This window comes from Danio rerio, chromosome 13 (genome assembly GCF_052040795.2).
Source record: "Danio rerio strain M-AB ecotype USA chromosome 13, GRCz13ab, whole genome shotgun sequence".
In the NCBI taxonomy this organism is placed as follows: Eukaryota; Metazoa; Chordata; class Actinopteri; order Cypriniformes; family Danionidae; genus Danio; species Danio rerio.
Window position 1 is genome coordinate 46,708,308 of NC_141033.1, and position 23,930 is coordinate 46,732,237.

The 23,930-nt window shown below is 34.8% G+C and overlaps 1 protein-coding gene across 12 annotated transcripts in view; it reads left to right on the forward strand.

Moving 5' to 3' along the window:
* LOC147834296 (uncharacterized) overlaps positions 1–23,930 on the forward strand; it is a 340,821-nt gene that overhangs the window by 138,136 nt on the left and 178,755 nt on the right. For all 12 annotated transcript variants that reach the window (XR_015506368.1, XR_015506370.1, XR_015506367.1 and 9 more), the window contains one exon: positions 22,926–23,037. Coding sequence is in view for 8 of the 12 variants with exons in the window: in XM_087279751.1 (XP_087135877.1) it covers positions 22,926–23,037 (112 nt within the window). In the remaining 4 variants the exon portion in view is untranslated. The remainder of the gene's footprint in view (positions 1–22,925; positions 23,038–23,930) is intronic.

Genomic DNA, 23,930 nt, shown 5'->3' on the forward strand with positions numbered 1-23,930 from the left:
GGGGTATTTTAGGCCCCATTACCCCAGTGACACAATGCCTGAGCTGTCAAGTATCTGAACATTGTTGAGGACAAAGTGTACCCATTCACAGCAACAGCACAATGGCCCATGCCAGATTCACAGATTCGTCATGGAACATACTGGTGAATTTCTATTAATGCCCCGGCCGTCAAATCCACCTGAACCCAATCCAATGCTTGTGGTTCAACTTGGAAATATACAGTAGGTTCACAATAAATCACCAAAATTCGGCAATGGACAGGAACTGAGGACCTGCTATTGACATAATGGCACCAGATGCTGAAATAAACCAATCACCACCTTGTTAAGCCAATGTTTTGTCGCTGGTTTTGGGGATAGGGGAAGTCCTATTGGTGTAAAAAGTTCAGTAAGTGGACATTCATACTGTATATTATTAATATTATACAGTAAAAGTCAAAATTATAAGCCCTGCAGTGAATTTTGTCTTCTTTTTCAAATATTTCCCTATGATTTTTAACAGAGGAATAGTTTTTTTTCTTCACAGCATTTCTATAATATTTTTTTTCTTCTGGAGAAAGTCTTATTTGTTTTATTTCGGCTAGAATAAAAGCAGTTTTAACTTAAAAAAAAAAAAAAAACATTTTAAGCGGTTAATAATTCAGGAGGGATAATAATTCTGACTTTAACTATATGTTTTTGTTATATTTAAACCAACGAAATATTTCAGTCTAGTCCTGACTGTAAGTCTCTTGTGGTGTTTTATCCAGACAGGCTGTTTGATCCTCATGCGCTGGTTTGACGTGTTTCTAACTTTTCGTCTTCATATTCACTTTCCAACATAAAGTCATCCCAAATGTCACACAAACAATGGCGGTCTCTCTCAAATGCTCTCGACTGTCAAACTGGAGCTGAAGCGAGACACTGGTCAGAGAGAAATATCCCACCGCTGTCATAAGATCCTAGAACACCAGAGAGAAAGAGAGCGAGAGGGAAGTTGCATCCCAAATGATACAACATTACACTATGTATTTACAGTAAATTAAAGTAAAGTCAAATCTATTTGCCTCAATATATTCCCCAAATAATGTTTAACAGAGCAAGGACTTTTTTCACAGTATTTCCTATAATATTTTTTTTTTCTTCTGGAGAAAGTCTTTGTATTATTTCGGCGAGATTTAAAGTAATTTTTAATTTTTTAAAACCATTTTAAGGTCAAAATTATTAGCCCCCTTAAGCGTTATTTGTTTTTCAATTTTCCACAGAACAAACCATTATTCTACTGTACAATGACTTGCATAATTCATCTAACTTGCCTAATATACCTAGTTAAGCCTTTAAATGTCATTTTAAGCTGAATACTAGTATCTTGTGAAATGTCTTGTAAAATAATATGTACTGTCATCATGGCAAAGATAAAAGAAATCAGTTATCAGAAATTAGTTATTAGCTATTATGTTTAGAAATGTGAAATCCATTTGACAAAAAATTGGGAGGAAAATATAGAGGGGCTAATAATTTTGGAGTGCTAATAATTCTGATTTCAATTGTATATACTTATTAACTTATACACTCACCCGTCTGAAGCTCATATGTAAGTTTATTTTACATTCTATGGCAGAAACACCATTGAGCCTCGCTAGATCCTCCTGTATGAGCACACGTCCGTTATAGAACACTCACAGGACATTCATTTGGACAACTATGCAGAAATATTAAATAGGTCACACAACAATTTGCAAACAGAGACTTTCACTTCAACTTTATGCATAGTTTGCGAATGAACAGACTTACATGTAGTATTTGCAGACGCGATTATGAGGCTGCTGTTGCGCAGAGTTTCAACCAGAGAAGGGGAGAAAGTGCATTTCTTTGACCATTTTAATATAGCATATTAATAATGAAATCCAAAAATTATAGTATAATATTAAGAGTTAATTTTAAGCTGCCTGGCGGCCCACCTGCATGATTGCTGAGGCCCAACGGTTGAAAATCCCTGGTGTAGAGTTTATTGTCATCCCAAATGTGACACTTATGCTGTGCTCACTAGAGACGCGGAAGAAACGTCAACGTGTTTACCAATCAGGAGCTTGCACTTGTGGGAGTGATTATGACGTAGCGCCTGTTGTTGGTGTCCTGAGGGATCCTCCTGCACACACCGGCAACAGTTCATTAAACTGGGCTCAGCACAGTCAGAAGCACCGCTGAATGCTTCCAGCATCCAGGTTATGTTTCTGGAGGAGTTTATAAGCTCACAGAGCTGGGTGCACCTGTGAAAGCATCTAGTGGACTCGGCACTATTTTTCAGCCTTCGTTAAGCACAAACAAAGTTATTTTCTCAATAAAATCCATGTTAGCCATTTAGCAACGAAGCTACAGTCACCGGGCAGACAGAAGCCCTGGCCAGAACGTGAATCCGCGTCTATTGCTCAGTAAACTTGACGCGCAAATGAAGCAGATTTTGACACGCGAATAAATCGAGTAAACTTAAATGTTCATGCGTCTGTTTACATGTGAATAGCACGATTTATCCGTGCGTTCCATGTCTGGTGTGAACACAGCATTACATTTTTTTTAACTAAATAATTCATTAATTCATTTTCTTGTCTGCTTAGTCCCTTTTTTAATCTGGGGTCACCACAGCTTAATGAACCGCCAGCTAATCCAGCAAGTTTTTACACAGCGGATGCCCTTCCAGCCGCAACCCATATCTGGGAAACATCCACACACACACTCATACACTACGGACAATTTAGCCTACTCAATTCACCTGTACCGCATGTCTTTGGACTGTGGGGGAAACCGGAGCACCCGGAGGAGACCCACGCAAATGCAGGGAGAACATGCAAACTCCACACAGAAACGCCAACTGAGCCGAGGCTCGAACCAGTGACCCAGCGACCTTCTTGCTGTGAGGCGACAGCACTACCTACTGCGCCACTGCCTCGCCCTACTACATAATATAAATAATAAATGTAGTAATAAAATTCAAAACGTTTTCAAGGCGATGTTTTTTTCATGGTTGCCAAATTATGCAAACAGTTAGTAAAATAAATGACCAAACTACCAAATGAGCACAACCGTATTTACTATCAAGAGGCTGCAAAATCACTCACGTAGGAGAATTTTGCTTTGTGGTTTATCTGCTACGTCAGCAAAACTGCAAGCATTAAGTGTGTGATTTGTTCAACATTTTGCACTTTTTTTTTTACTGTTAAAAAAGTGCATCATCCGGGTATTTAAAGTGCACTTCTTACATTTATACAGTTTCTTATTGGCTTAGTCCCTTTATTAATCAGGGGTTGCCAACTTTATTAACGACCAACTTATCTAGTAAATGTTTTATGCAGTGGATGCCCTTTCAGCTGCAACCCATCACTGGGAAACACCCATACACAGTCATTCACGCACATATACCATACACAATTTAGCCTATCCAATTCACCTATAGCACATGTGCTTGGAGTATAAAACTGGAGCACCCGGAAAAAACCCATGCCAACACAGGGAGAACATGCAAAGTCCACACAGAAATGCCAACTGACCCAACCGAGGCTTGAACCAGCGACCTACTTGCTGTGAGGCGACAGCGCTACTCACTGCGCAGCCCCACACTTATTCTGTAAAAAAGAAAAAAAAAAAAAAAAAAAAAATATATATATATATATATATATATATATATATATATATATATATATATATATGTTAGCGTGTATGCACTAGATATTCTATTTATACTACACAATGATGTAGAATAATCCAGAAGTCTGCAATTTTTTGGAAGAGTATTGTATAGAACAATGTTTTGTGTCTATTTATTATGTTTTGTGGAAATATAGCTGTGTAAATATACATCAGCTCTGATAAAGAACATCAAGGAAACATTGTTCTGAACTTTAATCGTTTATTATTAGTTTAATTAAAGCCAAAGCTGACAGAAATGAAAACTGCTGAATGGAGCATACACTAACCTCCATATTATTTAGTCACAAAATGGTGCCAAACACTCAGAAACAGCAGTGTGGCAGAAAAACATATAAATATGGTTGTGTACAGCTGTTCATGAATTGTTACTAGTTGGAACGTTATCATCCATTAGCATTATCATCTATGCAGTGATTCCTTCACGTTGTGTCAACACAAATCGGTTAAGTTAAAATTAAACTGAAATGAACACAAAACAAGGCATCTCACAGCAAGAAGGTCACTGGTTGAGCTTCGGTTGGGTCTGTGTGGAGTTTGCATGTTCTCCCCGTGTTGGCGTGGATTTCTTCTGGGTGCTCTGGTTTCCCCCACATGTCCAAAAACATGTGGTACAGGTGAATTGAGTAGGCTAAATTGTCTGTTGTGTATGTGTGTGAATGAGAGTTGTATGGATGTTCCCTTGCCACTGGAAGGGCATCCGTTGTGTAAAACATATGCTGAATAAGTTGGTGGTTATTCCGCTGTGGTGAAGCCAAAATAATAAAGCGAAAATGTGAAAAAGAAAATGAATGAATGAACACAAAACAATTAAGTTGTCCCAAAAACGTAAGAGTTAAGCTGAATCAGCTCTTTTTTAAATAAGTATTATGGGAAAACATATTTTTGAGTGTATCCTAAGGAAGGTCCTTACTTGTCTTTACCTTATTAAAATTCAGTTGCTGACATTATTTTATTTATTTTTTTATTTTTTTTGCTGACATAATATTCATATATGTCCATTTAAGAGATTTAAGTATGGCAGTCATAAGTCACTGACGGGATGGGACTGATATGTGTGCATGAGGATGATGAGTGGAGAAATGACAGTGCTTGTGTTGAGTGAAGGCCTGATGTCCAGACACCACCATTTTGTGTTATATAGAGCTCATCTGGGCCGGCCAGTGTTTTTGGTCAGGCGTTTAAGAACAGTGTTGTACGAAAGAGAGAGAGTGAGAGAGAAAGACCCTACCTACATAAGTGCAGCTATTTTCTGCACAGCTGAAAAGTGGTGGAAAAATGTTGAAAGTGGTCATTACCTGTGAGGACTGGGCCTCAAAAAAAAAAAAAGAAAAGAAAAAAAAAGAGCTTGATCAATCCAAAAGGAAAAGGCTGTCAGAGAGAACAGGAAACCAAAAGGAAAATGAGCTGACATATGAACCTATCAGCTTTTTTAAATCGACTGAAACACTCAGACAGCAGGTTGTACAGATGATGGTCAAACGGATGACCCTTTCAGCCATAGAAAGAGAATGATAGTCATTCCAGATCTGTTTTCTAGAATATCGCATCTTTACATGGTCATTAATCTCCATGTGAACTGGAAGTTGCTAAGATTTCTGTATGTTGATGTACTTCCAACTTCGTTTTTGTGCATCATTTTATTATACAAAACTAGCGGTAAGAAGGGTGTCGCTAAGAACATTGTAGCTAAAGCCATCAAACTGAAGTCAACAAAGAAGCTTCACCACTCTAAACTCGAAATCGGTCAGGCTTTGTTTGAACATTAGCAAAACCAACATTTTCAGTGGATTAATTTACAAGCAAATATTTTCAATTTTGATTTTACACAGACATTAAAGGTTCAAGACACCCTTTAGTACTTTTTTTTTTTTTGAGATTTTATCAGATTTGTATGTGTTGAGCATCAGTTAAGACAACTTTAGCACCTGTCTGCTTTTTTGTCAGCCCCAGATATTTGGGGTGGGATCAAAATCAGTAACGCAGCACGAATTTGCTAGTGGAGTGATGACAGGTCGGTTTCTCATAATCATTCATAGCGAAGATTTCTTATCCTGAAAAGACTCTGCTTTTTTATCATTCATGAGAGCACGTGCTTTCCGAAGGCAAGGCTGGTCTGCCAAGCTGTGAGACCCAATGACTGTCATATGTCTTTGTTTCCATGATCCATGGGGTTACTTGCATGTTTTTCCCCGCGATGCTGTCCTGGCCGATACAGCAAAGATGTTGGTTTGCAGCAAGCATTTTTGTTGGGAGAACTGTACGAGAATTGGAGAATGGTGGACTTTTTGGTGGTCTTTTATCAGTTAAGTTTGTTTCCATTCAGACACATCGCCTACTGTATATCAATGCTCCATTCGCACATGTTTAAAATCTTCAAACGGTCTTGTTCTTAATATCTGTCAGTGTGGTAGTATATTTTAATTTAGGTGTAACTGCAGCCACTTTTATTTCAAATTTAAAGAGGTCTGAGACGATCATTTTATAGTGTACAGTGTACAAGGTAACCACAAAAGCTAAAAAGACAAATGGGGTGGGCTAAAGCGATGTCCATGCTGTTTTATAGTTTTACCCGAATGTTTCAGAGAAACATTGATCAGTTCACTCGCCTTCGAAAAACTCTCAAGAAATTTTCCAATTGCAACAAATTAAGATAAAAGTAAAAAAAAAAAAACATTTAAGTTACATGGGATGTGAATACACATACATTAGCAAAGTTTAATCAGTAAAACAAGAGAGTATACCCAGGGTATCCGCAGTTATTGATCCTCAGAAGTTATAAAACCCAAACAGCTTGTGGAAAAAAGTAGGCTTACGAAGTATACGTGCGTATAAACCAGCCTGATCTCACGAGAAAACATAAGTATTTTTTGTTTTGCCAGTTTAGTGGCTAATTCGTACGAATTCGTACGAGTTCAGTCGTACAAAATGGTATGATTTTTTAAAAGGAGGCGTGGCACCTGACCCCACCCCTAACCCCAACCGTCATTGGGGGATAAGCAAATCGTACTAAATTGTACGAATTAGATCGTACGAATTCATACGAATTAGCCACTAAATAAAAAAGTTACGAATTGCCGTGAGATTGTGTTGGTATAAACCCAACTACACCACTGGTACGTATCAATAGTGAGCTTGGGGTTGAAAAATTCCATACTTTGTTAATTATCATTTGGGAAATATTGAAAAGAGAGAAAAAAAATACTGGAGAGCTAAAAATTTTGACTTGTACTATATATTGAAACAGCCTTAAGGAAGCTCATGACAGGTGTGCTGATAAAGCAACCTAAATGTCAGCCAGACATCTGTATCTGCAGTTAAATATACTGTATATTTATTCTGATGACATCATTTGTTGTCCTCCCTGTGGTTTTCTCTTTGCCGACCAGCTTTAAGGACCCTAGAGAGAGAGAAAGTGACCGCAGCGGGAGAGCCGGCACATAAAAAGACAGTTTCTCTGTCCTTCACCAGTGTTTTGTTGCACCTCAGGGGGAAACACAGTGTGTAACAAGTCACAGGCTCTGAAAACGACACACACACACTGATTCGCTTCTGATGCCAGAACTAATCCGTTAACACCTAAACGTCCCACAACGGATCAAACATGGGTTTATCTGCTGCGGTGTGTCAATGACATGAAAGAGCAGCAGTGTGTTTGTGATTGTCAATGTGATGATGATGGCTAAACACTCGGAGACAGATTTACTAACAGCATGCAACCGTTCAGACCCTCTTTTGCCTACTGTCAGGATTTGCTAATGACACAAAATGAAACATCAGTGCCAAAAAGATGTGAACATTGATTATATGTGCGTGTGCATGTGTGTGCGCGCGTTTGTGCGTGCGTGTGGGGCTGACCTTTTTGTATATGCATGTTGTAGTTTCCATTCCATAAGAATATAAATGCAGTGTAAACATATTGTGATTGACTTGGGTATTTACTGTACTTGTTTTACTTGTATTTGCACAATATTTAATTTTATTTATTGACCAAAAAACATGTTTTAATCTATTTTGGTGCTTTGCTGTGAGTAGATTACAAACACTTTATTAAAATCTGTGCTGGCTAACAAATAACATTTGCATAGATTATGGTAGAGACATTTTTTTTTTCCTATAATTACAGACATGTCCAGGAACCACCAAAATTAATTACAGCCAGCTAAACCACGCAGAACCTAAAAGGTACACTTTCAAATTTGAGTGTATAAAAAAGAATATATATATATATATATATATATATATATATATATATATATATATATATATATATATATATATATATATATATATAATATATATATATATATATATATATATATATATATATATATATATATATATATATATATAATTTATATATAGGGTAATGTGATTATATATGCTAATCACATTACCCTGCTGAAAAATCAGCTTGGTTTTAGATGGTTTTTGGCTATTTCCTGGCTGGTTTCCTCCATTTCCATCCTGGTCTTTGGGGACGACCAGCTAAAACCAGTTTGACCAGCCCAGCCAGGGGTATGTTTCCCAAACAAGGACGTAACACTGTTTGGGAAAAGAACAATGTTGTGACAAGTGTTTCCCAAAACCCGAAGTTTCTCTGTCGATGATCCATCATTTGAACCATGTTAGTTATAACGTAAAACACACAGAATGATGCTCTAAAAGGGATGGAGTAACAACTTCTTTAGAGAAGAACCCCAAAATTTATTTGTGAAAATTATATTGTGTTACATAAACATGCATTAAAAAAAAAATCCAATATTAGTTTTGGTAAAAACATGCTCTCACTTTCCATATTAATTGAAATATATGTAAATGGCACATATAGGGCCTGTGCTTCCTTTACAAATTTTATTGAGGAGTTGAACATTACATATTTTATTCTAAAACATAAAATCACTTACAAAAGGTAATTCTGTTTTAATATCATATATAAATCATATAAATAACATTTTATATTTATTATTTATTAGGAAATGTAAAAAAAAATCCTACTTTAATAATAATATTAATGATGATGATGATGATGATGATGATGATTGTTATTATTATTATTATTATTATTAAGCAGGATATTGTTTGTTTATTTATTTTACATTTTTCTTGAAAAGTCTACTTTTACAATTTGACACATGCAAATCACTGCAGAAATGTTCTGACCAACCGGTACATATACAGTACAGATTCTTAATAAATAATCTACTATAAATTAAAATAATTAACGTATGCTATTGTTTAATTAAATTTTTTTTCACAAGCTTGGAGACGTAAAGTTAGTTCCGCTTTTAAATAATAGGTCACCTATAGCTTTCGCCATGAGACTGTCTGTACTGCACTTCAATAATGCGACTAAAATCGGCATACTCCACGTCTTAATTCGGTATCTTTTTAGTTCGATTAGGACGTTAATCTAATTAAATTAAAAATAAAATTAAATCTAATTAAATTAAAAATCTATGTTTACATGTTAAACTCTCAATTATAGTATTAATTTAGTATAAATTAGTCTTAATCACAATAAAATCTAATTATTGTTGTCCTTGTAAACCAGTGGTGTCCAAACTCGGTCCTGGAGGAGTTTATGAGCTGGGTGCACCTCTAAAAGGATCTAGTGGACCTAGACACTGCTCCAACTGAATCGGCGCCGTTTTTCAGCCTTCCGAAAAGCACATACACACAGTTACTTTCTGAATAAAGTCCATGTTAGCCATTTAGCAACAAAGCTAGAGTCAGCAGGCAGAAAGAAGCCCTGCCTATCACACGAATCCCTGTCTGTTGTGAAGTAAATTTGTCACGCGAATCAAGCAGATTGAATAGCGTAAATTCCAATGGTCAAGCTTCTATTTATGGGCAATTTATCTGCGCGTTGGCATGAACAGCATTACCTGTACTAAAAACATGTCACTGTTAACCCATGCATAAACACATAAACAAAAAGTCAGTACTAGCAAAAATGTTGATTTAAGACAGCAACATGTTAATAGAGGCTAATAATACTCTAAATAAGATAGAGACATATTAAATCATCTTAGAAGCACGTGAGCAGCAACTCATTCTAGTTGTATTTATGTTGATCATGCTAAAACATGCTATTAATATCCAGATTCATGCTAGCATCCTGCTAGTTTATCATAACAATATGTTAACCATGTAAAAATGAGGCTAAATAAAACCTTCAAACGTATCAAATGTCTTTTTAAATGAAAATTTAACATATTTATGAGTTCCCAAACCACTTTTTGCCCATATTTCTAATGTGAATTTAACATATTTTTACACATGTGAGCCTCAAGTAGAGTTTTCTCAAGGCGATTTCAAACCAACATCAAAGTTAGCTTTAAAACTCTACATTATTTAGCTTGACCTGCAACTTTATCATATCCCCTAACTCCTTGTGTTTTTTTTTTTCAACATTATATTTTCATTTGCTGCTTTGATTAATAATGCATGTCACATAGCATGTTTTCTTCTTTGTGTAAACAGTTTTTTTGACCGTATACGTTTCATGTATTGCACATTTACTGCTCAAAACATGTATGTACATGCAACATTGTATATATATGTTTAATCGATGGTGATTTATCAACCCATAATGAAGACTCTAGAGAACTGCATGCCTGGCCTACCAAACTGACAGCCAGTGACCGGTGAATAGACTTTAACGTGAAAATACAGTCGTAAAATATGAAATAACCGCCTCTTAAGTCCTTGAGTCTTATAATGGAAGGATGGATATAATTGCGTGCTTATGTGTGCGTGCGTGTTTTAGAGAATGGATGAGTGTGTGTGTGTGTGGCGTTTTCCGTGCTTCCAGGCATTTCACAGTGTAAGAGAGGCATTTTATTGGCAATCACACAAATCTGCCACTTGCTCAATATTTAATGAGCTGAACAAATGAAGCACAGAGCGGGATCTGTGGAGTCTCTGTATCAGCAGTGCCGCCCGAGAGGCTCGACTTCACACCCGACACTCGCATTACTGCCAGACAGCTTCTTCTTCTGCCATTTTTCTTCTTTTTTTGTTGTTGTTTTGTTTAACTGTTTTGTTTTTTGTTTATAACAGCATTTCTAAAACATCTCATTATAAGATTGTTTCCCAAGCTGGCATAAAATAGCGTTCTACGGAAAGTATCATATGTAATTTATGTAAACAAATGAGTAAATAAATAATAACATTTAATAAATCGTATTATTTTATTGTATTTATTCACTTGATATCATTTATTTATTTATTTATTTAATTATCTATTTATTTATTTATCATTCATTCATTCATTCATTCATTCATTCATTCCTTCATTCATTCATTCATTTTCTTTTCGGCTTAGTCCCTTTATTAATCAGGGGTCACCACACCAGAATGAACCTCAAACTAATCCAGCATATGTTTTATGCAACTCAACACTGGCAAACACCCATACACACTTGCATTCTCACACATACACTATAACTAACTAAGCTTATTCAATTCACTTATAAACACCTTTGGACTGGGGGAAACCCTTCGAAAAAAAACCCATGCGAACATGGGGAGAACATGCAAACTCCACACAGAAACACCCACTGACCCAGCCAGGGCTCTAACCAGCGACCATCTTGCTGTGAGGCAATTGTGCCACCGTGACACCCTTATTTATTTGCTTGTTTATCTGTTTGACTGTTTCGTTTTTTGTTTATAATAGCATTTCTAAAACATCTCATTATAAGATTTGTTTTCCAAGCTGACATATTGTATATTAGCATACTATTATGAAAAGTATCAAATGTGAATTTTGTAAATAATTAATTACATTATATAAATCATCTTTATTTTATTTTATTTACTGACTTTATTTATTTATTTATTTATTTATTTATTTATTTGTTTAAGTGTTTGTTTATTTATTTATTTGTTTGTTTTGTTTAACTGTTTTGATTTTTGCTTATAATATCATTTCTAAAACATCTCATTATAAGATTTTTTCCCAAGCTGACATAAATAGTATCTTATTACAAAAAGTATCAAATGTAATTTTTGTAACCAAATAAGTAAATAATTAATCACATTTGATGAATCGTATTATTTTTTTACATTTACTCTTACTTTTATTCACTCTTATGTATTTAATTTATACATATTTATTAATTTTTGTTTGTTTATTCTTTAAAAGTTTAGTTTTTTGTTTATGATAGTATTCCTAAAACATCTCATTTATCCATTTTCCTTCGGCTTAGTACCTTTATTCATCAGGAGTCCACCAACTTATCCAGCTTATGTTTTACACAGTAGATGCCCTTCCTTCTGCAACCCAGTACTGGAAAACATACATACACCTGCATTCACACACACTCATAAACTATGGCCAATTTAGTTAGTTTATCCAAATCACCTATTCCGCGCATATCTTTGGACTGTGGGGGAAACCGGATCACCAGGAGGAAACCCACGCCAAGTTGTTACCTTAAATTACATTTGATTTATTTATTTATTTAATATTTTAATATTTACTTTATTTACTTACCTTATTTGTTTATTTGTTTGTTTGTTTTTATTTTGTTTGTAAATTGATATTTTAAATAGTAGTAACCTAATCTTATATGTCAGGAAGAATAAAATATAAAGAATTGTTTTCTTTATAGCTTACAGTGTTTCTTCTAGGATTTTTTCCAGCTGTGGCGGCAGGCCTTTTTTACTCAGATCTACCAATTACCTGTGGCGTTGTTTCAATGACAAATGTTGTGAGCGAAGTATTGCAATTCGAGATCCCATTTATGTACTAGCCTACAAGCATGCGAATCTCTGTGCTTGGGCAATTTTTATAATTGTGTACAATCTAATTCGTACAATTTAATGCAATTTGCTCATCACCCAATGACTGTGTTGGGGTTAGGGGTGGGGTTGGGTTGGGTGCCATGCCTCCTTTTTAAAATCGTACTCCTTTTTTACAAATTCGTAAGAATTAGCCACTAAACTGACAAAACGTAAAATACTTACGTTTCCTCGTGAGATCATGCTGGTCAGTCAGTCAGTCGGCACGTAACCTTAAAGAGTTAAACAAACAGCGCACAGCACGACTACAGTTACAGAAAGGTTCTCTTACCTTTTAATACGTTTTGGTGCATTTACAATCTGCTATTAAAGAGTTCCATTCCGCCATGGAAAAATGAATGTAGTGGAAACCATGGCTTATTTTGATAGGCCAAGAATATATTAAGATGGCATTTTAAACAAGTTGCATATGCTATGAAACTACACTACCTGACAATAGTCTTGTCGACGATCCCAGTTGTAAGAGCAACAAATAATAATTTGACTTGTAGTTGATCATTTAGAAAAGTGGCAACAGATAAATTATCTGTTGAACAGCATTCCAATCTTAACAAATACTGCAGAAGACCTCATGAAACTCACATGGACCCAAGATTCTCACAGATATCAGTTAAGTTTGGAGTCATTGCAGAGATGTATGGATGCAGTCCTCCAAGCTCATGGGAGTCATACACAATACTCATTCTCTTTCCACTGCAGCATGCCTTTATGTTCTATACTGGACATTATTTCTGTTAAGTGACAAGACTTTGTCTAAGCAAAGTCAGACCTTACTATGCTAATTAAATAATTCAAAATCAAGTCATGATCATATTTTATTTTGGTAAAGTAAGCATAATCTAGAGGCCTTTTCTTTTCATATTAGCCACTTCTAATACCAAAATGATCAATTAGAAGTCAAGTTTTTATTTGCTGTTCCTAAAACTTGCATAGACCACATAACTTTTGTCAGGTAGTGTATAGTTTTTGCACTTTATTAATTTGTGTATACAGTAATAACTTTTTTTTACATGCTAAATCTACTACGAGTAAACACTTCTGTATTTTATTAAAATGTTTGTGATCTCTGTCCTAGTTTTGTCCTGGTATCTGATGGTGGTGATTTGCATGTGAGCTTCTGTTCAGCAGTAAATGGGTCGTTTGGTGCTCTGATGGTTCAGGATGGCATTAGGCACAGATCGCTTCAATCAGTCACTGATTGGTTGCAGCACAAAAGTAAAAATGACCTTTCTTCTGGCTCATCCAGCTGCATCCCAGTTTGAATAAAAGGATCGCCCTATCCAGGGCCCTTTTCTGTGCCTTACCTGTCAATGATGAATAAGAATATCCACTAGTCTGTCAAACTTGAGCCAATGAGTCAAACTATCCTGAGCTCTGATGTCAAAAGCAGCAAACTTAAATGGAAATTAGTTTTCCAGAGTTCTTAAAAAGTCGGAGGCCTAAACTCTATTTATAGTAATACTAATGATGCTGCTCTTAAATTGTGTATGTTGCATATACTGTAATATAGTCAAAGTTTTTATTGACTGTTAATAGAGATTTTCCTTTATGTGTCCAGATGATTTAGTAAAGGTTAACTAGGCCAAACTAAATAGCAAAACCTTGAGTTCAACCAAAAAAATTATGAAATCTTCTTAAATAAACATCTGAATCTACAATTTGATCTGAGTTCAAACAGGATGCGGAATTGCAGTTAGATTTTGAATGTACAGTTTATTACAATGAGCTAAAAAATTCAATGATATGCACTGAGAAGCATAAAAATGTTTAATGTTTAAAGGTCTTATACCCATACAAAAGAATATCAATGAAGTCATTTGATTAGAAACAGGCAATCTTTAGGATCAAAAATGATAGCAAAAATATTTTAACATTTTTTTAAAAAATTGTTTCTAATGGATCACGTGACTGTAGACTGGAGTAATTTTAACAGCACTTTGGGGACAAATATTATGTCTCGCAGGTTTCATGATTATATACAAACATTTGCTGCTGCCATTTTATTTTCGCTGTCCTTTTTTGAAAATCAAGCATTGAAAATTATTTATTAATATTGCTGTTTGTTGTCTTGCATTTATTATATACACTTTAATAGATTGCTTTGAGTATTGACACAAAAACATTCATGTCAACATTCACAAATACATATAATGTATTTAATGTTTTTGTTTATATATATATACACACATACACACACACATATATATATATATATATATATATATATATATATATATATATATATATATATATATATATATATATATATATATATATATATATATATATATATATATATATATATATATATACACACACACATACAAACACACACACATACATTTATTATTTGTATTAGTAGTAGTAGAAAAAGAAGAAGAACGGGCAATAGTATCATACAGGTAAACCAATGTAAAACATCTTAAATTAATATATCTTGCATCAATAATTATGAATAGTAAACCTCTTCGTTAAAAGTAAGTAAAAGTAAAAATTACTACTTATATTCTGATTGTTTGTCTAGTTTGAGCTTGCCACTTTCTAACAACTGCTTTGTGTTGATTGGCATTATATAATAATTCAATTCAAATCAATGTGGAACTTCCAATTATGTAGGAATTGATGTTGGAAATAGCCATGTGATAAGAGGGGTGATTTACATACATCTGATTGTTATTGGAAAATAAATCCCTTAAAGGAAAAGTGAAAAACCCCCAAAATAAAAATGCACTCACTATTTACCTATACTCTCAGAATGATGGACTGGTCAAAGGTTTTCAGCTTTCTTCAAAATATCTACTTTTGTGTTTAACAAAAAAGAAAGCCATTTACTCTAACCTGACAGAATATTATTTTTTGAGGGAACTAGCCCTTTGAGGGTGATACAAGGTCCCTCAATTTCTTTTACTTAATTAACCAACGCTAAGCAATGAGATCTCATTATAAAATCTTACAAATCCATCTTTGAAACCAGGAACAAAAGCGTCAAGCACAAAAGTGAATGAACAGGACACAGTCACCAAGACACTGTAAAAGAACACTGTCTGTGCAGGCAGAGCATGTCTCCATCGACACAGGCAAATCCCTGGAAATCAACAACACCATCGTATGCGTGTGACTGTGTGTGTGTTTAGGGTGGTGGGCCATGAAGGATCATGCTGTCAAAATACTATATCCTCATCTAAACAGCAGCTCTTTTTTTCTGCAGGTGTCCTAATCCCTGCAGTCACCCAACTACAGCTAATTCACATCACCGTCGCCCTGCGCTCAAACTCACGCCCCTCGTCCCTTAGTCCTTTATCCACTCCATCACCTTCATCACTTTGTCTTCCTCCATGCCTGTTTTTAAGGTGATTCTCTCGCCTCGAGGTTTGAGGATCTGCTACCGCTTTCTTATTCTGTTGGAATATTCTCATGAGACTGAACATATTCTTTATTTTTACTTTACTTTTTCCCCTCGCACCCTTGTTTCATTTTTTTCTTGCCTATTCATCCTCATTATAATTCTCATATTGTGTACTTTCAGCTCACTGAAACCTTTGAATGGGTGTTAATGAATGGATTAGTTTTAGCATTTACCAGCAGAAACTATAACTGCTGTTGGCCATAACACTGTAACTCGCAAAACCTTAACCCACTTTGTCCAACTTATTAAATTGTATTGAGAATGCCAAAATGTGAAACTCAATTGAACAACCAAGATGCAGAAAGGCAATTCACATCTGAATGCACTATAAGAGCATTCATTAAAGTGAATTAATAAAAAGCTCAATGTGTTAGAAAAGCTTGTTTGAAAGGTTTAACATTTTTTTAATTTTATAGTATTACTGATTAAAAACCATTCGAAAAGGAGAGTTTGCGTCTCTTACAGGTGGTTTGTCAAGCCCACATACACTTGTGAAGCACACTTAGTATTGCACAATGTTTTCCAACAAGTATGGGGTGCTCATAAGAAGGTGTCTGATGCATAATGAGACATGTTTCTTCTATAGATGGTTTGTCAGCTTTAAATATGACAACGTTTTTTATATCAGGATGATTTCCGAAGTATCATGTGACATCGACTATGTTTATGTGCACAAATTTTGGTCAATCTGAATGAACTGAATACTTTTACAAGTTTTTTTTTTTGTTTACATTTACTCTAAACATTGTCTACATTTAATCTAAACATCTGCTTCAAATATTCATTTGTATGCGTTTTATGCACTCCAATTAAACTTTTTGCGTTTAAGACAGTTTAAGTTTAACGTAGATATATAAACAATATTCTTGTTGTGTTTTTATGAAGGTTATAGTGTCTGATAATAAAGTCATTAGTTTTAATTGTGATTTGAAATTTGAATTTAACATTATTATTGTATTATTGGGCGAGGCAGTGGCGCAGTAGGTAGTTCTGTCGCCTCACAGCAAGAAGGTTGCTGGTTCGAACCTCGGCTCAGTTGGCGTTTCTTGTGTGGAGTTTGCATGTTTTCCCTGCCTTCGCGTGGGTTTCCTCCGGGTGCTCCGGTTTCCCCCACAGTCCAAAGACATGCGGTACAGGTGAATTGGGTAGGCTAAATTGTCCGTAGTGTGTGAATGTGTGTGTGGATGTTTCCCAGAAATGGGTTGCCGCTGGAAGGGCATCTGCTGCGTAAAAACTTGCTGGATAAGTTGGCGGTTCATTCTGCTGTGGTGACCCCGGATTAATAAAGGGTCTAAGCCGACAAGAAAATGAAATAAAAGGAAATGAAATGATTGTATTATTTTCACTTCACCTCCTCTGTCTTTTTGCCGTTAGATGTTTTATTTGTTATTTTCATATTTTCTTCAATTCAGGTCTTACTTTTAGGTTCTAATATTTATTTTATTTTAATTATATTATTTGTAGAGATAATTTACAAAAGTATATTTGGGTTACGGGCAGCACGGTGGCGCAGTGGGTAGCACAATCACCTAACAACAATAAGGTCGCTGGTTTGAGCGCTGTTAAATAGTTCAACTTATCGATCAAATGACCCACCCTCCTCCTTCCCTAAACCCAACTAATAGTGTTTTCAAAAGCACAGATTGACCCGCCCACTCACTTCCCTGAAACCGTGTTTTCAAAAGCAATTCAAAAAAAGAAAAGCCCTCACCTGATTTTTATCACGTTTTTTTTCACGCTGATTTTCTATCACGATTTGACCACATTCACACCCTGTTATTCACTTGTTTATTTTATCTTTTACCTTTTGTTTTTGTCTACCGTGCTTTCTGGAACTGTTCTTCACCGGACTCGAACCCCATCATTAGTCAACTTCTCACTGCACTCAAATGGTAGCTGGAAAAGGAACGGCGTAATATCGTCTCGTAGGGTCCGTTTTAAAGATGAAATGCAGCCATACATACTTCTGGCAACATAATTCGTAATCTCCAGAAATTTATATAGGGCTACATTTTCAGAATGAGCCTGTTGTGTATAAACCATTTCCAATTCAATCAAAGTTTAATTCAGATCAAGATCGATTAAGGTGTTTACATCAATGTTTTTGCATCTCACCGAACCATCAATCCAATTACAAACAGATCATTGGGGTGCATATAAACATAGCCACTGAAATCTAGTTGAGTCATGATACTGACAATTTAGCATTGCAAAATATGTATATTATATTTTAAAACCTATTTGAATAAATTTTAAAATGTATGCACCATTATGTGTGTATGTGTGTGCTTATGGTTGTGGGCTATCAAGGATCATGCTGTCAAAATACTATATCCTCATCTAAACAGCAGCTCTTTTTTTTCTGCAGGTGTCCTAATCCCTGCAGTCACCCAACTACAGCTAATCCACATCACCGTCACCCTGCGCTCAAACTCACGCCCCTCGTCCCTTAGTCCTTTATCCACTCCATCACCTTCACCACTTTGTCTTCCTCCATGCCTACATTCACCTAAATGTAATTTTGCCATTCTAAAGGTTGCAGCACATTCCTAGAGAAAGACTAATTTACAACAGGCAAGATTTTATCAAATATCTCAATTCATACTGTATTAATATAGTGTACAAATATTTAAAAAGGTATTTATAATAATTCACCTAAATGTAGTTTTGTCGTTCTAAAGGTTGCAGCACATTCCTAGAGAAAGGCAGAGTTACAAAAGGCGAGATTTTACCAAATATATCTCCAGTCATATGCAACAAATATTTAAGCTAAAGTAAACTAGACAAATAATTTTGAAAGATTTCAGTAAATTTATTTAGTGATTACTCTGATTTTGATTGTGTATACTATTTATTAAATATGTCTTTCTCCATGTGTTTTTAAAATGATTCTCTCGCCTCAAGGTTTGAGGCTCTGCTACCTCTTTCTTATTCTGCTTGGATGTTCTAATGAGATTAAACATTTCCTCAATTTTTACTTTACTTTTTTTTCCATTGCTCCCTTTGCTTGTTTCATTTTTTAATATATTTTTTTGCTATAAATATGTTTACAGTAGACAAATATTTAGGATAAATATTTACAAAAATTCACCTAAATGTAATTCTGTCATTCTAAAGGTTGCAGCACATTTTCTCAGAGAAAATAGAACAGGCAAAATTTTACCAAATATCTCACTTCATATGCAGACAGCGAACAAATATTTAATAAAAAATATTTACAAAAATTCACCTTAATGCAATTTTTTCATTCTAAAGGTTGCAGCGCATTTTTTTTTTCAGAGAAAGACTTACATCTGCAAGATTTCACCAAATATGTCACTTCATACACTATGCATATAGTGAACACATATTTTTAAAAATATATACATATAATAATTCACTCTGATTTTGATTGTGTACACTATTTATTGAATATGTCTTCCTCCATGTGTTTTTAAGGTGATTCTCTCGCCTCGAGGTTTGAGGATCTGCTACAGCTTTCTTATTCTGTTGGGATGTTCTCATAAGATTGAACATATTGTCAATTTTTACTTGACTTTTTTCCCTTGCTCCCTTTGCTTGCTTCATTTATACTTTATTTTGCTGTAAACAAGTTTACAGTGGACAAATATTTAAGTTAAATATTTACCAAAATTCACCCAAATGTAATTTTGTCAGTTTAAAGGTTGCAGCACATTTTCTCAGAGAAAATAGAACAGGCGAAATTTTACCAAATATCTCACTTCATATGCTGACAGCGAACAAATATTCAAGAAAAATATCTATAATAATTCACCTAAATTTAGTTTTGTCATTCTAAAGGTTGCAGCACATTCCTAGAGAAAGCTTGACGTATGCAGACAGTGAACAAATATATTTTAAAAAATATTTTCTAAAATTGTTTACAAAATTTCACCTTAATGCATTTTTGTCATTCTAAAGGTTGCAGCACATTTTCTCAGAGAAAGACTTACTTACATCTGCAAGATTTTACCAAATATCTCACTTCATACACTATGCATATAGTGAACAAATATTTAAGAAAAATATATATAATTCACTCTGATTTTGATTGTGTACACTATTTATTAAATGTCTTCCTCCATGTGTGTTTTCTCTCGAGAAAGACTGACCTACAAAAGGCGAGATTTTTTTTTCAAATATCTCACTTCACACAGTATGCTGACAGTAAACAAATATTTAATAAAAATATTTACAAAAATTCACCTTAATGCATTTTTGTCATTATAAAAGTTGCAGCACATTTTCTCAGAGAAAATAGAACAGGCGAAATTTTACCAAATATCTCACTTCATATGCAGACAGCGAACAAATATTCAATAATAATAATAATAATAATAATAGTTCACCTAAATTTAATTGTGTCATTCTAAAAGTTGCAGCACATTCCTAGAGAAAGACTGACTTACAAAAGCTTTTTGAGATTTTTTACAAATATCTCACTTCATATGCAGACAGTGAACATTTTTTTTTACATATTTTTCAAACATTATTTTTAAAAATATTTACAAAAAAATATTTTCAAAAATTCCCCTTAATGCAATGTTGTCATTCTGAAGGTTGCAGCATCTTTTCCCTGAGAAAGACTGACTTACATTGGCAATATTTTACAAATATCTCAGGCATATGCATACAGTAAACAAATATTCAAGCTAAAGTAAAATAGACAAATAATTTTGAAAGATTTTAGTAAATTAATTTAGTGATTACTCTTATTTTGATTGTGTACACTTTTTTTTTTTTCAAAAAAATATGTCTTACACCATGCGTGTTTTTAAGGTGATTCTCTCGCCTCAAGGTTTGAGGATCTGCTACCGCTTCTTATTCTGTTGGAATATTCTCATGAGACTGAACATATTCTTTATCTCTTTATTTTCTCTCACCCATTGCTTGCTTCAATTTCTGCCTATTCGTCCTCATTCTCATTCTCACATTGTATACGTTCACTTGCTCTCAGTATTCCCTCTTCCTCTATACTCCTCCCCAAATCTCCTGGCAGTCTCCGCAGCTCGCAGTCCAGTCCATCTGTTTTCATTCATTAGGACAGATCTGCTTCTCTGGCTATCTGACACCTTTTCACGTTGTACTGCACAATGTAATTAAGAAAGGCTGGGGAATCATGTCTGGCCAGACGCTTCTTCCTAGCCCTCTGCTCCTTTTCACCTCCTCCTTGCATTTTTTCCTGCTTTTTCAGGTTTTTTTAGTGATTAAAGGAGTAGTTCAGCCAACTATGAAACATTTTGGTCATTATTTACTAACCCATTATGGTGCACCAAACACATGCTGTTGTTTTGTCAGTGCACTCTCAATAAAAAAGAGCTCCCATTGGGATGTCTTTTCTGAAGGTGTTAATATATAACATGTAGGTGCTAAATGTACTTAAATGCACCCTTGATGGTTAGATAGGGTACAGTGGTGTACCTTTTTAAAAAGTACTGTTCCAGAAGAAGCTTTTGTACCTTTTCTTCTGAGACTTGAGAACACAAAAAAAGAGTTTCCAGAACATCTACGGTTCATTGGGGAGTATGTTTATCAAGCCACTGTATAATAATATAAAAGAAGGCCTTGTTATTTTTATGCTTTTTTCCAAGTCCTTGTGATAGCTTTGAGGGAAGAAAATATCATTTTTATTTTAAGGTGTCTTTGTTACAGTGGAACTATTATTTAACTAATTGGAATTAATTAGATGTACTAACTGACTACGTTTACATGGACATCAGTAATCAAATCATTTGCCTTAATCTGAGTAAGACAATATGATAAAGGTGTTTACATGAGTTGCTTTTGGAATGTTTCTTTCATGATCCTGTTTTACATGTTATAGCACATAATTTGATTAACGCTATTGCGTCAGCATGCCATTCACGTTTCCTTCGGAGTTTCATGCAATTTCGGGTGTTTCATTTTTAATTTGTTGATTTTAACTGTAGTTTGGCACTTTCATCCATGAACAATTCATGCAAGGCCCCTGTGACAAACAAGATATTGGATGCGAGGAACTGCTGAAAGAGTGTAATCTTAATAGATTTTTATTCTGCATGCTGTATGGGGAAAAAACTTCAGCATTTTGCGATGCAGGTGTCTGTGGTCCTTTACTGACTCGGTAGGTGCAGAGAATAATGTCAAACAGCTGTGGCAATTAATGTTCTTAATTGATTTGCATACTTAAAGTGTTTGTTTGTTTTCATTGTGATTGATGGACACAGTAAAAAGTAAACAGGTGGGTTGAGCCTATTTGGCTTATTCAGAACTCAATTGGCTGTGCCTGTCTAAGTAATACTGTGGAATACTAGTATACAACCCATATTAAACAAACATTTTAATATATATATGTATGTATGTATAGGCTCAACCCACCTGTTTACTGTAGTAAAAACTTCTTTCTATATTCAAGTGTATTTTTTGTTTTCATGTTTTAAATAAACTACCACTTTTCTAATTAAATGGCATAAATATAAATAAATATTTTTAAACTTACAGGCTAATTCACATATTTTATGATCTGAATGACGATAATAAATAAGAAGTATTTTTACTACTAGACAACACTTGATGTTTCTATCTCTGTCAGTCACAAAAGTTTTAGGGGGGCTGAGTAGAAATATAGGGGGCTATACCTATAAATACATTTCTGGAGATTGCCAATTACATCCCAGGAGGTAAATTTTTTTTTGAAGTTTTTTTTTTTTTTGCGAATCCACCAGAGGGTGCTGTTTACACTTGTGGATATGTCAAATTTCTCTTCAGAGTGCCATTCGTACCTGCTGTTCTCACTTAAATTCACCAGAGGCTGCTGTCAACTGAATGACTGACCCACCCTCCTCCTTTCCTAAACCCAACCAATAGTGTTTTCAAAAGCACAGATTGACCTGCCCACCGACTTCCCTAAACCCAACCGACAGTATTAAAAAAGCAATCCATAAATAGAAAAGCCCTCGCCTGATTTTTACCACATTCTCAGATTTTACCACATTCACATCCTTTTACTTACTCGTTTATTTAATTTTTGGCTTTTGTTTTTGTCCAGCTTTCTGGAACCGTTCTTCGTGATCAACTCCTCTCTGAGTCTCAAGTCCAACGATGTACATGGCGAGCTAGCTAGACAAACTGGAAACAGTGGGAAAGCCGTCCATAGGGAGGTAAGTGGTCAGCTTTTAAGCGCGAAAAGGCATCATACCACACCATAACGTTCGTTTTTATAGACAAAATGCAGCCATACCTCTGGCTACATAATTTGTGCTCTCCAGAAATGTACATAGGGTTATGTTTTCAGAATTAACTTGTTGGATGCTTTAGGAAACTGTTACTTCTAAATTAGGGAAAATTGTTTTTTGAGATCTTTATTTCTAAGAATGTTTAGTGAATAATGTCTACTTTTCTATATGACAGATGTCTTAAATATTAACAGATCTTTGGACTTCATTCATGCTGCCTTTTGTATACTGTCAAATTATAATAATAATTATATATATATATATATATTATATATATATTAGGGATGTAACGGTGTCAGAATTTCACGGTACGGTAATACCTCGGTATGAATGTCACGGTACGGTATTTATTGAATCATTTACAGGAAAAAACAAAACTTATGAAAATACTCCAAAAAAGTGCCAAAAGTGTCAATGACATACAAATTAGCCATCTATCTGTAAGCTTTGAAACAGGAACTTCAATTTTAATAACAAAAAATTATTAAACCATGTAAAAAAATAAAGTTTCAATTTAGTATTGTTGAAAACTCATTACATTCAACATTTAATCACACTCAGCCCATCTACCCAGATGGGAGCTCTGCTAGTCGGACTTCTCATCAAGCATCTCCCGCTGGATCTAATCTCACTATATTTATTAAACGGGATATTTCATTCATCTTGTTGTCTTTATCTAACGACATATTCCCTGACTTTGGTCATTGGAATCTATTACTTGTTCTCAGGTAACGTGTTTTGGCTGAGCGCAAAGATAAGTTAATGATTAATGTAACCACGTACATTCTGTATATTGACTGATCGCCTTTATTTCCTAT